At 48.0% G+C, this 13,031-nt stretch overlaps 1 protein-coding gene across 1 annotated transcript in view; it reads right to left on the reverse strand.

Annotated features, from left to right (window-relative positions):
* The window catches only part of MICAL2 (microtubule associated monooxygenase, calponin and LIM domain containing 2), a 209,057-nt gene that overhangs the window by 40,482 nt on the left and 155,544 nt on the right, over nt 1-13,031 (reverse strand). The window contains exons 28-30 of the mRNA XM_037050057.1: nt 12,482-12,556; nt 7,784-7,938; nt 5,438-6,737 (exon numbers count right to left, since the gene is read on the reverse strand). Of these exons, the coding sequence (XP_036905952.1) occupies nt 5,438-6,737; nt 7,784-7,938; nt 12,482-12,556 (1,530 nt within the window). The remainder of the gene's footprint in view (nt 1-5,437; nt 6,738-7,783; nt 7,939-12,481; nt 12,557-13,031) is intronic.

Genomic DNA, 13,031 nt, shown 5'->3' on the forward strand with positions numbered 1-13,031 from the left:
CTGGAGGTTGATTGTAGCTCCTAGAGTCCTCCTGTTCCCAGTACCCCCTTACAATGTCACAGGTTACTTCTCTGAGGCCAGCAGAGTCATGTCTCTCTCACACTGTGAATATCTGACTTCAGGAATGGTCCATTCCCTGTTAATGGCTTGCCAGATGAAGTTAGGCCTACCTAGGATAACCTCCCTTTTGAATACTTCAAAGTCGGTTGGGTTGGAACTCAGTGACATTTGCAGAAGCCCATCACCTAATCGTGGGGGTGGAGTCCATCATGTCTACCTTCCCTCCATACTCACGAAGGAAGACAGGATGGTCCTAGGCAAGCACACCAGGGGTGGGAAGCAGGGGGCCCTCTTAGAGTTTTGCCTACCCCAATACTGAATGACTCAATTTTCGTAAAGTCAAAAAAACAGAAAAGAAATCTATGATGATAAAAGTCAGATGGTGAATGCTTTTGTTTGGCGGCCCCTGTATCTGGGGCGCAGCGTGAGTGAGGCTTCTGAGGGCTGGCAGTGTCCTCTGTCTCCATCTCAGAAGTGGTTACACAAACGTGCACTTTGTAAAAATCCACCATTTGTGTACTTTATTGTATGTATGGTTCACTAATAGTGCAAAAAAAAGGTTTATGCAAAAATAAAAAGGAGATGTTCTCAGGGTACCTTCTTTAATTATACATAAGAATAATAATTAGCATTAAAATTGTATAAAATAGACACTGGTAAGTATTTGAAATAGGTATATATTCCTAAGTAATTTAAACACTTTGAGTTTATGTATAATATTATAGAAAGTTGTGTTGCAAAAACATAAGAAAAATTAAATTTCAGCTGGCTCTTATTCAAGGGATCACAAATTCAAGGCACTTCAATTGGAATGACTTGAAAGTTTCTCACTTTGTATTTGAGTATTTTTTTCGCTCCATTGCGTGATGCGCACAAGTTAACTGTGGAGAGGGCAGTGTCTATGTGCCGTGCGTTTGGTGGGTTGGTCAGCGGTAGGGAAATAAAAGGAAACTAGTGGGTTTCATCTGATAGGGTAGGTACCATCATAACATTGTTATGATATTGACCTAAACTCACTGGAGAGAAACAAAGGTTTCCTACCAGATGGGCCCGGACGCCATTTCCACCCCTGGTCAGCCTTACCCTAGTTCCACTCTCTACATTCCCATTCTGTCCCAGCCAAGGAAGTCACAGGGTTTCCCTAATGAATATAAACAAAGGCAACCAGCCGGCCAGAGCCAGATCAGGAAAACACATGCACCCCAACTTGCTGTGATGAGCACAAACAGAAGTCATATATGTGTGATGTAAATGAACTAAAGGCTAATCTTACCTAGGAATTTGATACAAAATCTTAAAATATTAGAAAATAGGAAAGTATATTGAAACAATAAAACATCATAACCAAGTGGTATTTATTTCAGCAATGCAAGGATAGTTCAATATCAGTAAATCTACTATAAATTCATATTAATCAAAATAAGAAAAAAACCGACACGGTCATCTCAAAATGTGCTACAATGACATTCAATTAAATTCAACATCCATTTGTGTTGACCTTGATGGAGGCACCCAGCACCTCCCTACACAGTGGAAATTTGGCATCTTCCTTAAGCTGGCCCTCTGACACTTGGATTCCCATTCCCCAGCTGACCCGGGGACAACCCAGCTGTGAACTGCCTGAGTCAATTGAGAAAATCTGCATATTAGTGAATCTGCAGTGCTCCCACCCTTGTTGTTCCCATGTTGTTCGAGGACCGACTATACTTTTAATAAGACATGACTAGCTGGCTCTTTCCTTAAAATGGTTAAGGATGTATACCTGGGCCAACCGAGAAAACGTTATTGTCATTAATGAGATGCATTCTCACTAAAGTTTGAAATGTAACAATGAAATGATTATCACTGTTTTTGTTTAATATTGTTTCTAAAGATCCTGGAAACCAAAGTAACTAAGGAAACAGCACAAGTCAGAGGCACATGACTTCAAAACAAGAGGTGAAATGGTCATTGTGTGCACATGTTATGATTGTGTATTTTGGGGAGGACCCAGGGGAATTCACTGGAAAATTTTACAAGCAAAGAGAATCCAGTCAAATGGATGGATACAAAATTCCTGTATAGAAATCAATAACTCTCATGCACACAACCAATAGTAGCAAGGTAAAATATAGATATTTTATGTACAACAGCAACAAAAATTAAACAAATCTAATAATACTTAATGATAAATATGTAAAAGCAACTTCATTTACAGTTTAGAATATTCCTGAGGGTCACAAAAGACAGGAACAAATAAAAAGTCAATTCATATCATAAGGTTGTAAATTCTTTCAAGTTAGTTTGTAAACGTAACTCAATCCCATAAAAGTTTTGGTAGGATTTTTCTTTGTGGAACGTAGACAGGCTGAGCCTCAATTCATACAGAACATCAAACAAGCAAGCAGAACCAGGACATTTTTAAAAGAGATCAATAATAGAATACTCTTTCTATCTGATAGTAAAATACACAAATTTCAAAATACATATAAGTATAAAGTAAAATAATTAAAACAGTGTGGTACCAATACATAAAAGACAACTCAACAGAATATAATAAATGGTGTGGACATCAGTCCAGGTACTGGAATTTGATATTTGATAAAGATGTCCTCTCACATAAGGGAGGAAAAAGATGAATTATTCACAAAATTATGTGAAGATAACTGGGGAAGTATCTAAAAAAATAAGGTTGGATCCATATCTCATATTTTACACTAGTAAAAAGATAAATACTTAAATGTAAAAAATTAAAAACAAACAAAAGACTAAAAGAAAATATAAGAAAATTCTGTAAACTTGGATGACGCTCTTTCTGAACTACTATATAAAGCCCGGAAACCATAAAATGAGAAGTTGCTTACAACTACTATATAAAAATAAAACTTTCACACGACAAAAACCACCATAAGTAAAGTTAAATACTAACAAAACACTGGGAGGAGTATTTGTAATTCACGTCACACAAAAAAGGGCTAAATTTCCCTTTTAAAATAGTCCCTACATATCCTTAAAAAAATACCAACAACCCAGCAGAAAACTAGATAGAGAACAGAAACAACAGTTCACAGAAAGAAAATACAAGTGACTATGGAAAAACGCTTGCCCTGGTCGGGTAGCTCGGTTGGTTAGGGCATCGCCCCGGGAAATCCAAGGTTGCAGGTTGATCCCTGGTCAGGGCACATACGAGAATCAACCCAAGAAGGCATAAATAAGTGGGACAACAGATCTATGTGTCTCTCTGTCTCCCCCGCCCGTCTTCCTTCCTCTCTCTTTCTCTAAAAATCAATAAGCAAAATTAAAACAAAACATGTTTAATCATCTATCAGATTGGTAAAGATTTTTTTTAAAGGTTGGGTAACAAGCTTTGTAGAAACAGCACCCTCATACTTCGCTGCTGGGAGTGTGAACCGCACCCCTGTGATGGAGGGCAACTTGGTAACAGCCATCAACATTCTCAATCCACACGTCCTTTGTCCCAGCATTTCCATTTCCGGGAATTTACCCTACAGATAAACTCCCACACATACATCCAATGGCCTAAATTCTTCATTATTGTGTGCAGTTTGCAATAGCAAAGATGTGCAATGACTTGAACTTTCCATCACAGGAGACTGACCACTTAAATTGCAGCACCTGCGCACACAATGGAATACCACGTCGCTATAAAACAAAGCAGAGAGCTCTCTAGGCACTAGTATGGAATGATCTCCAAAACAAAATTAAAGTGGAAAAAAGTGTGTACCACACGCTAGCATGCTAGTAGTTGTGGAAAAAGGAAAATACGTAAATTTGCTTGTGTATTTGTAAGTCCTGTCTGGAAGAAAGCCGAAGAACCTGGGGATAATACCTGGCATCAGGGATGGGACCTGGGCGGCCTGGGGACCAGGAAGGAAGATAGGACATTCGGTGCCTCTTGCACCCTTTCATGTTGAACCACGTGAATGGATTATCTACCCAAACACATGCAATACATTCAGGTTTATGCTGTGATATATTGGCTGTAGTTATATTTCAGCCTGAGCATGCTTATACTGAACTTGGCTGGAAATAAAATCTCTTGTTGATCTACATAGCTTTTGGGCTAAGTCACCAAAGGAGATAAATATTTTTTTGCTTGAAAACTTAAGTTCTAAAATAAGCGTTAAATAAGAAAAGGAATCATCAAAAAATAAAGAAAAACAAACTTGCTTAACAATAGTAGATTAGGAATAGTAGATTCACAGTTTGTTTAAAGCAATCAGACAAATATCAACAGCAGAAAAGAAATCATGTGAGTGTTCAAACTGTCTCTAAGGAGACACACACACACACATATACACACCCCAAACTTTGGCCAGAAGGTGAGAGAGAATACAAGTTACTTTTCTGAGATATTTACATATTGTTGAATTATCCTGATTCCTTAACATATTAATTAATTTTATAATTACAAAATCATACAACTTTTAAACACAAAAGCCTAAGGTTCAATTGGTAAGCAAATATAAGTAAACATGTTTTAGCTAATAATAAAAGAATACAAGTTTGAAAGTAGCACAATTAATAGAAAATTTGTTTTCGTTTACAGCTTACATTCAATGTTATTTTGAGGCACCATTTTTTGGCTGGTAAAGTAGGTGTATTTAAAACCTATGATACCCAATGCAGAGTGTGCTGGAAGAAGTACTTCCCCACTTTAGTGGCGGAATATAAATTGGTGCCTTTTCCAGGTTTTAATTGAAATTTATAACATGCAGTTGTAAGAAATAACACAGAGAGATCCCACGTATCCTTCACCCACACAGGGTTCTCTTTTAAAGAGCAATTTGTCAGTGCAAATTGAGAATCTTAAAAATATTCACATTTTCATCCAGAAATCTCATTTCTTGGAACCTATCCTAAAAAAATTATTCAAAGGAAAGGAAAAGCTATATGCATAAAAATGTCCACCCAAGATCATACATAAGTATATTTATATATATAATTTATATATATCTTATATATATGTCAGTAAGTTTAACCATAACAATCAGTTCATTAAATAACGCAGCCACTAGGTAGACTATTCTATATCCACTAAATCACATTTATGTAAACTATGAGGCAATTGGCTTAATACCTATAAATAATGTTGATTTAAGAAGATGCAAAATTTAGTGCATCTTTTATGTATACAAAATGTATATATGAACAGTGAGTGGGAATGTGGTGACACTATGGTTAATTATCTCTTTCAAAACTCTATAGCATAATTTCAAATTCGATTTTTCATATTTTTCAAATTCAAGTTTTTCTACTTGTGGCAGAATTTGAATTGAGAAGCAAAACAAAGTGTGAGATGCCTGTTTGCGAACCCAGGAAGGACACTACCTGCCGGGCACGGATGGCAGCCTTTGGTGAGGAAAGAGCCACTTACTTGCATCGCGCTCTGGAGAAGGAGGACCGGCCCGCTGGCCCGGGAGACCGACAGGCAGCACCTGCTTCTCCAGGGCCGGGGCGCGGTCCACAGGCAGCACCTTCCCCTTGGGGATGCTAAAGAGGTCACGGAGGTCCTTTCTTTGTCTGGAGTCTTGGAGGGGGCTCTCAGAGGGTTTGTCTTTGAGTCTGAGAGCCGAAAAGAGTGAGACTTTTTTCTTTGGACTCCTGGAAGCATCTGGGAAGGTCTCTTGCAGACTCACTTTCTCAAGGAGCATGGGGACATCTTCCATCTTGTTGCAGGGCGGGGACGCAAATGCAGGGAATGTCCTGGAAGGCCGGTTGGGCAAACTCCGGGAGCGGAGGGCAGGGTGAGGAAGGCCAAGGGCGGAGGTGTGGGCAGCTCTGGCGGGCAGGGTGCCCAGGGAGAAGAGCGCTGAGGCCCTGCTGGCCATGTCTCTTCTGGGGGACTGCTGGTCCCAGTCTTTACTGGGGCTGGTTTTCCGAAGGCTGAACGAACGAAGGCAAGCTTGTGGCTGGCCAGTGGGCAAAGCCAGTGATTCTGGTTTGGTCCAGGGCCTCCTCCCACCTTCCGAGGTAGGGAGGAGGGGCTCCAGCGACCTTCGGATGGCATTGGCAATGAGCCTCAGTGGGGACTTGGGGGGAGCCACGCTTCGCTCCCCTGGAGTCCTTTCAGCTGGGGTCCCCTTCTTCTCCTGAGCCTCTGCCTGGGCCGGCGGGGTCTCTCTCCCGGCCCTAGGGAGCACCAAGGGGCGGACTGGTTTCAGCACACGGCGGCCTCTACCATCGTCGGCACTCTTCTGCGAAAGCTGCAGCCCACCTTCCACGGGCAGGCTCTGGGGTTTGAAGTCATTCCAATCCAGCAGCCTGGTCTTCTGCTCCTGAGTGAGTGCCAACTTCTTCAAGCCCAACTTCTTGCCCTCTGCCAGCTCTGAACCACCCTCCTCTCCCTTCTGGGAATCGCCATTGCCTTCCCCTGAGTTCTCTCCAGCCCTGGGAGGCAGCTCTGGGTCTGGCAAGCACCTGTCCTTCCTGGCAATGACGTGTGGGCCTCTGTGGATGCTTCTGGGGTCCTGACAGCCATCGGAGGCCATCTCTGCAGGGCTGGGTGGCCTGGGGCCTGCAAGGCCATCTGTACCAGGCCTTACCAGGCAGTATTCTGCCCGCTCTAGCACCTGGCCATGAGGCAGATATAGAGGGATTTCTGTGGGTGCTCCTTGGGCTCTGGCTTGCTTCAGAAAGATTGGGGTGGAAGGACTGAAATGACCTCTTGAGACCTGCTGGGGGGGGAATTGCAGGGATTTAGACATTTCTACCATTTATTTTTATGAGGAAGGCACAGCTCAGTCTACAGCCCCCACACTCCCTTTCTCCAGGTCTCAGATACCCAAAGTCAAAAAGAATTCTGCCTAGGATCATTTCAGAGGGCAGCTCGTCATTTGCACGGTTACCTTGGGACTTGCTGGGACCTGCCTGGAGCCCCGTATCAGCATGGATCAAAGGCTTTTCTGGGTCTTGGATTAGGTGGGTAGGAAGCCAGAAGGTAAGACAAAGACATGGACAAGCTCCTGGGCCAGTGATGGTGGGGCTGGCCCGGCCCCTTTGGGTGGTCAGGCACACAGGCTTGGCTTGCCCAGCCAGGGTCCCTACCAGCAGGCACACTCCACACACAGGTATGTTCCTCCAAGTACCACGAAGCAAAGACTTCCTCCTCGAAGGCCCCTGGGCTGCAGCTGTGGTAGCAGGATGGCTGCTACAACCTTCCTGTGACTTTTTACCCCTGATGTGTGCTCCCACCCACCACTGAGAAAGCAGCCCTTTCTAGGAATGGCAGGAACTTGGCCCTTGGCAAAGGCAGACCACAGACAGACTGTAGAAGGCGTGGCTGTGCCCTGCCGAGAGCCATGGCCGGGGGGCAGGTCAGGGCACAGGGGCTTCACGGGAGCAGGTGCCCTTTCTGCCTCATGCACCCTCTTTCCAGAGCCCAGAGCAGGGTCCAGTGGGTCCCAGAGGCCTGATAAACTCACATGAAATGAAAGAGTCCAACCTTGCATTTCTCACAGATGCCATTTTCTGTACAAAAGCAATGCTGCTTCCAAGATTCTCAGCTCCTCCCAAAGGTACCCTGAAGTCTGCGCCCGCCCTCAGTACCCTCGGGGAAGGAGCAGGATGAGCTTCTGGGAAAGGGACTTGGAAGGAGGCCCTGGCTTCGCACATGGGGTGAGAAACCTAACAGCACTAACAAACAAGAGCTAAGTGTCGAAGTGGGAGGCACAGAGGCAGCTCACTTCCCTAACACCTGTGCAGGGCCCTGTGGGTGGCCTACCTGGGGCAGGGAGGAACTGTCCAGAGCACTGCCTGTGACGCTGCCCAAGGAGGATGCTGGGGATGACGTGGCAGAAGAGGATGAAGAAGGAGAAGCAGAAGGAGAAGCTTCCCGGGGAGGCGATGCAGTTCTTTGGTGGTTCACTGGTGTCAAACCTACCAAGGAAAGAACACACGCTCAGCTACAGAGTGGTTATTACCTTATTTCTCGGTGAAAAGAGGAGGCTGGGAGCACCAACTCTACAGAGGCCGAGGGAGGAAGAATCAGAGATGGGTTCGAGGCCCCGAGGCCCATGGCCTGAGACGTGCAGGGACGGGAGCGCCTATGGGGGTCTCAGGAAGAAACGTCGAGGAGCCTCAGTGCCTTGCTCTCCTGTGAGAACATTCCTGAGAATTGAAACAGGAAGCCCCGCCCCCGTGTTTCTTAGAAATGGTCATCTACTGCTAACACTACTGGCCTGCCTCAAGCCACTGTGGCTGGAGCCTGGAGCCGACTTAAACCACTTAGTCAGTAAACCACCTGTGGCCTCTTCCCACACAAGGCCGAGGCTGCATCGCTAGCGGTGGGCACAGACAGGACAGGCAGTTGCCACTTGCGAAACAGCTCTTCCTTCTCACGTGGGTGCCGAGGGGCTCATAGGTGAGAGGGTCCGTGTGGGGTTTTCAGAGAACACACGGGAGGGAGGTTATGATGAGTATCAGACCATCTGAAGCACATGGAGTGAGGCTAAGCCTCTGTTGGTCTGGGAACAGACGAGGTGCAGTGGATGCGCTCAGAGCACCATGAGAAAGGAGTGTGGACAAGGCTGAGAGGACAAGCCTGGTTCCACGGGGGGGCGGGGGGGGCGCGGGCGGGGATGTCTGAAATTGATTTGTTCAGCGCCAGCAGAATTCGGACAGTGGTAGCCTAGAAGGTCAATATTGTTCTCCCGCTCTCACCTTCCCTTCTCTCCTGAGGGCACACACCCGCTCACAGACACCCCTAGGTCCCCGCACCTAACGCTGCAAGCATTTTGTTTCCACACTGTGAGCCATCTCAGGAACCTGCCCTCAAAGGGATTCAGAAGGCGCCATGCTCCGTTTTGCATTTGCCCATCACTGTCTGACCCTGCAGCCTAGTCAGCTCTCCCATGAACCCTCCTGGCACACAAGGCTGCCCGGGGCCATGGTCTGTCACTATCCACTCCTGCCTGGCTCCCTGCTGACTCATTCCCATGTTCCTCTGAGGTGCCCAGCCTTCTGATTTTAGCTCGCTTCCTAACTCAACACAATCCCCTGGCCTCAGTGTCCCCAACGCTGTGGGTAAGAGAGGGGTTCCTCCTCTGGGAGTCACCCAGGCCAGACCAAAGCCACGCCCTGACCCAAGAAGCATTCCTTTCAGGCCCAGATTCACAGGGCACCAGGCAAGGGGATGTTGGCATTCCGTCCTGCTTTGCTCATGCACACGTGCGAGCCTGTGGGAGCAGGCTCCCCAGTCCCGGGCTCTGGAAAGATGGCCACTGGGCACATGCAGTCAGGAAGTCCCCTAAAGGTAAGCTCTCTGGAATGCTTCAGAGGGGAAAGGTAACTCAGGGGAACAGATCTGGGTGACAGGAAGGAGCTGCTGGGGAGAAAGACCGCTGGCTGCCCAGAGCTGATGCAGGGGAGGCAGCTAGCCAGTTACCCAAACTCCCGTCTCAGCCCCTGGGCCCATCTCAGCCCACGGTGAGACAGTTCGAACCTAAAAAGGCAAGAGTTGTGAGTTGCCCAGCTTCTCATGCTCAGCTTGCCAAATTCTTGCCAAATTCCTTCTCCTCCTCTTCCTTGCCCCCTCTGTCTCCTCTCTCTGCCACCTTCTGACTCAAACCCTGAACTTGTCTCAAATTCCCCTCAGCTCAACACACTGCCTTTTTATTCCACCGAGGAGCTTTCTGGGAACCTTCTGACACAGTGCCAGGGCCACCTTGGCAGCCAAGCCCAACAGGAAAGCCTTGGGGTACACAAGGGCCTAACCCGGCAGCTGCTCCCTCTCTCCACCGTTCTCTAGTCCCCACCCTTGCCCCAGCGAGTGGGGTCCCTTGCCACGCACGTTCCTCACACACCGTCTCCAGGAGAACGTGGGGCAGAGGGAAGAATTTGAGGAGACGGGCTAAGAAAACACCTGCCATTCTGGCCTCTGCTTGGGAGGTGGGTGCCACCTGGGAGAGGAAGGTGAGGCCAGAGCAGAGCTGAGTGGGGAGAGGGAATCGCACCTGCCCGAGGTGGCTGATGTCTTTGGGTTCCCTCAGAAAATGGTAGAGGGGGGCCTGGAACCCTACCTCCTTTACATCCACACCAGCTCCCTGACACTGAGCAAGTTTCTTAACCCCCCACCCGTTTCCCCCACCCCAAAGCAAGAAGTCTACTGCTGCTTCAGGGGAGACTGAAGGAATAAAATGAGACAGAGAGATGCCCGGTGCAGGATGCAAAAATGCTACATGCTGGCTAAACAGTGATTCCATCTGCCCTCCCATTCCCAAGCACACATGTGGTGTCTGACAAATACACCACTGAATGCTGAACCGCCGGCCAGTTCCAGAGGGCACTGCTCACCCACCCCAGCCAGGATTTCTCTAACCTGTGCTCCCACGAAGTCCCCATTCATCGGCTCAGATCCTTCTCTGCCAGCCCTATCTTTTCGTTAAGCCCTGACATGGGCCAGCCAGGGCTGCTCTGCCCTGTGCAGGGGCCTTAGTCCTGGGGGCTGCTGGTCCTTCCAGTCCCTTTGTGCAAACAGGGTTGATGAGCCTGGGTCGCTGTCCCACAGCTCATCTGGATCCAGTGCCTGTCCTCTGGGCCCTCTGGGTCCTTGAGGTCATTCAGATGAACATGGTCACCTGGAGGAAGATGCCAAGGGCAACCACACAAGGGCAACCAGCCTTTTGAGGGCAGTAAGTGAACAGAGAAGCTAGTGCCCCATGTTTGGCTTCCTCTATGACAGGACTAGGCTTGCCCATTGAGGCTTCCTCTCGGGAAATATGAAAATGACAAAAAAAAAAAAAAAGATAGCTCTAGCAGCTTTCAGCTCAGAGGATTTTAAGAGACTGGGTCTGCAGGGCATACCTTCCCAGAATTTGGAGCTCAGGGAATGGTCCAAGCACTCCCAAAGTCTTGGAGCGCCCTCTAGGGGCGGCAGCCTGCACAGGCCTGAATGCCTGTGCTTCATTTGTTTCTGCACTCAGTCCAGCCTGCTTGTTTCCTGGTTTGTTCATTCATTTGCTCACTCTTCACTCCTAAACTCATTCATTCATTCATCTATTCATTCAGCAAGGAAGTACTTAGCGCCTCCTTTGGGCCAGGCTCATGCTAGGAAGTAGGCCCACAGAAATGGTCCAAACTCAAGGCCTGCCCTCAAACTTCCTTTTACCAATGCCTGATACTCCTGAGATAACTGAAGACAGGCTGAGGTTTCCAGGCCCGTCCCAGCATCTGTGCTGCTGGCTCCCAGTCCCCTCTGCTGGTGTTCAGTATGGATGACTGGAAGCACTGGGATGGAATCAGCACTCAAACAAACCCACCCATAGAAGCAGAAGTCCCATGACTGGGGGAGGGGATGTGGTGGGGGTAGAAGAGATGGCTTGTGGAAAAGGCTGGGCCCAGGTCCTCGGGAAACAGTCCTTGGCTCCTTCCCCTCACTCTTGCTGCCTGGGGCTGTAAGCTGATCAAGAGTTATTTTAGGTTGTCCCAGGTGAGGTGTCCTGCCCAGGTGTGCAGCTCCGATCCAGCCCCAGAGGCACCCATGTCCCGGCCTGACCCCAGTGAGAGAGGCAGCAGGTCTGGGGGTTGCTGGGAGAATGACTCACTGGAGCTGACTCAGAAGGAAGGAGCCAACTAAATTAGCACTCTGTTCCAACTTCAATAACGTTTCATTTTTAGAAAACTGTGTCTGACCCAAGGCTTTCCTGAGATCATCTCTCCCAGAGCAAGGTCCGGAGAGGGGTGTAAGGGCAGGAAGAGGTGGGAGGCAGCCATGGACTTGGAATTGGAAGAATCCCTGCCCCTTTCCCGGGCTCAGCGAGGAAATCCCTGCTGTGTAATTGCTGCCCAGGAAATGTGGGCAGCCCTGGGATGCTAGGCTGTGGTCGCTGCGCCCCCTAGTGGGAGCCTGCTGCTTTGGCATCCACCGCAGGCCCGGGTCCTCATCCACTCTGCTCTTCTTCGCGATTGGAGGACCAACTGCCTGCTCTGAAAAACGGAGTAGAGCAGTGTGTATTTGCGCATGCGCACACACTTGCAAGGGGGTGGTGTGTGTGTGTGTGTGTGTGTGTGTGTGTGTGTGTGTGTGTGGCTTCCTTCATTGCTTTGCCTATAACTGAATGAAGTTAAACTCCAGCTCAACTCCGAAGTACTGAATCAAAACATTTCAGTGACTCAGGGCCTCAGAATCCTCATCGGTGCTTCAGAAAGCTTGGAGCTGATGTAATAAGGTCTCTTCCAAGTGGAACTTAGTTCTAAGGCTCTATGACTCTGGAGTGGAGACCTGAGGGGGAAGGGAAGGTCCCAGATCCCTTGGGAAGTGCCTCCTCTAGTCAGCAGCGGAAACAGAGTCAACCCTGTATTTCTTTCCTTGCCCCTCCCATCCAGAAGGCCAGGTCAGAGAGGCCATGTAAGGAATGAGAACGGCTGTCCCTGAGAATGAATCAGAGAACTCTTGCCCACCCCCAGGGAGCTCATGACTCACTCGACTGGAATTTTCTTCTCCAGCTCTGGTATCTGCTGGGAGAGGGAGACTGGAAGCTGCTGGCCCGCTGCAGAGCTGTAGTGGAAAAGAGATTGGGGCGGGGAAGATGGGGAGGGAGGAAGAGTGTTAAACATGTAGGAAAAAGCAGGAAGTTGTCTCCTCCAGTCCGTCTGTCAAAAGTTAATTGGCTAATGATCGTGATTGACTGAACCCCTTCCTTCCTCACCCGCCACCTTCCTGTCCCCACAACACGCACCTCCAATTTCTCACTCACTCATTCATTCATCAAATATTTATTGAGACCCTGCTATGGGGTCTCAATAAATACTAGAGGTCCTGCTTGAAGTGCTGCCACCTTGCAGAAAAGGGCTCATATTATGAGCCATCATTAATAAGCACACATGTGTGCATGTTTATTTGCCTACATGTATGAGCCTACACATGCATGCCCACCTACACGCACTTACTTGTTTTTAGCAGAGCTGAAGTCTCACATCAGTGCCCCGTATTTGCAACAGACAAAAACAGCGCTGCTCTCACTGAAACCTGG

The sequence above is a fragment of the Sturnira hondurensis genome, unplaced genomic scaffold, assembly GCF_014824575.4.
Source record: "Sturnira hondurensis isolate 20B ecotype Veracruz unplaced genomic scaffold, ASM1482457v3 Scaffold0006505, whole genome shotgun sequence".
Lineage (NCBI taxonomy): Eukaryota > Metazoa > Chordata > Mammalia > Chiroptera > Phyllostomidae > Sturnira > Sturnira hondurensis.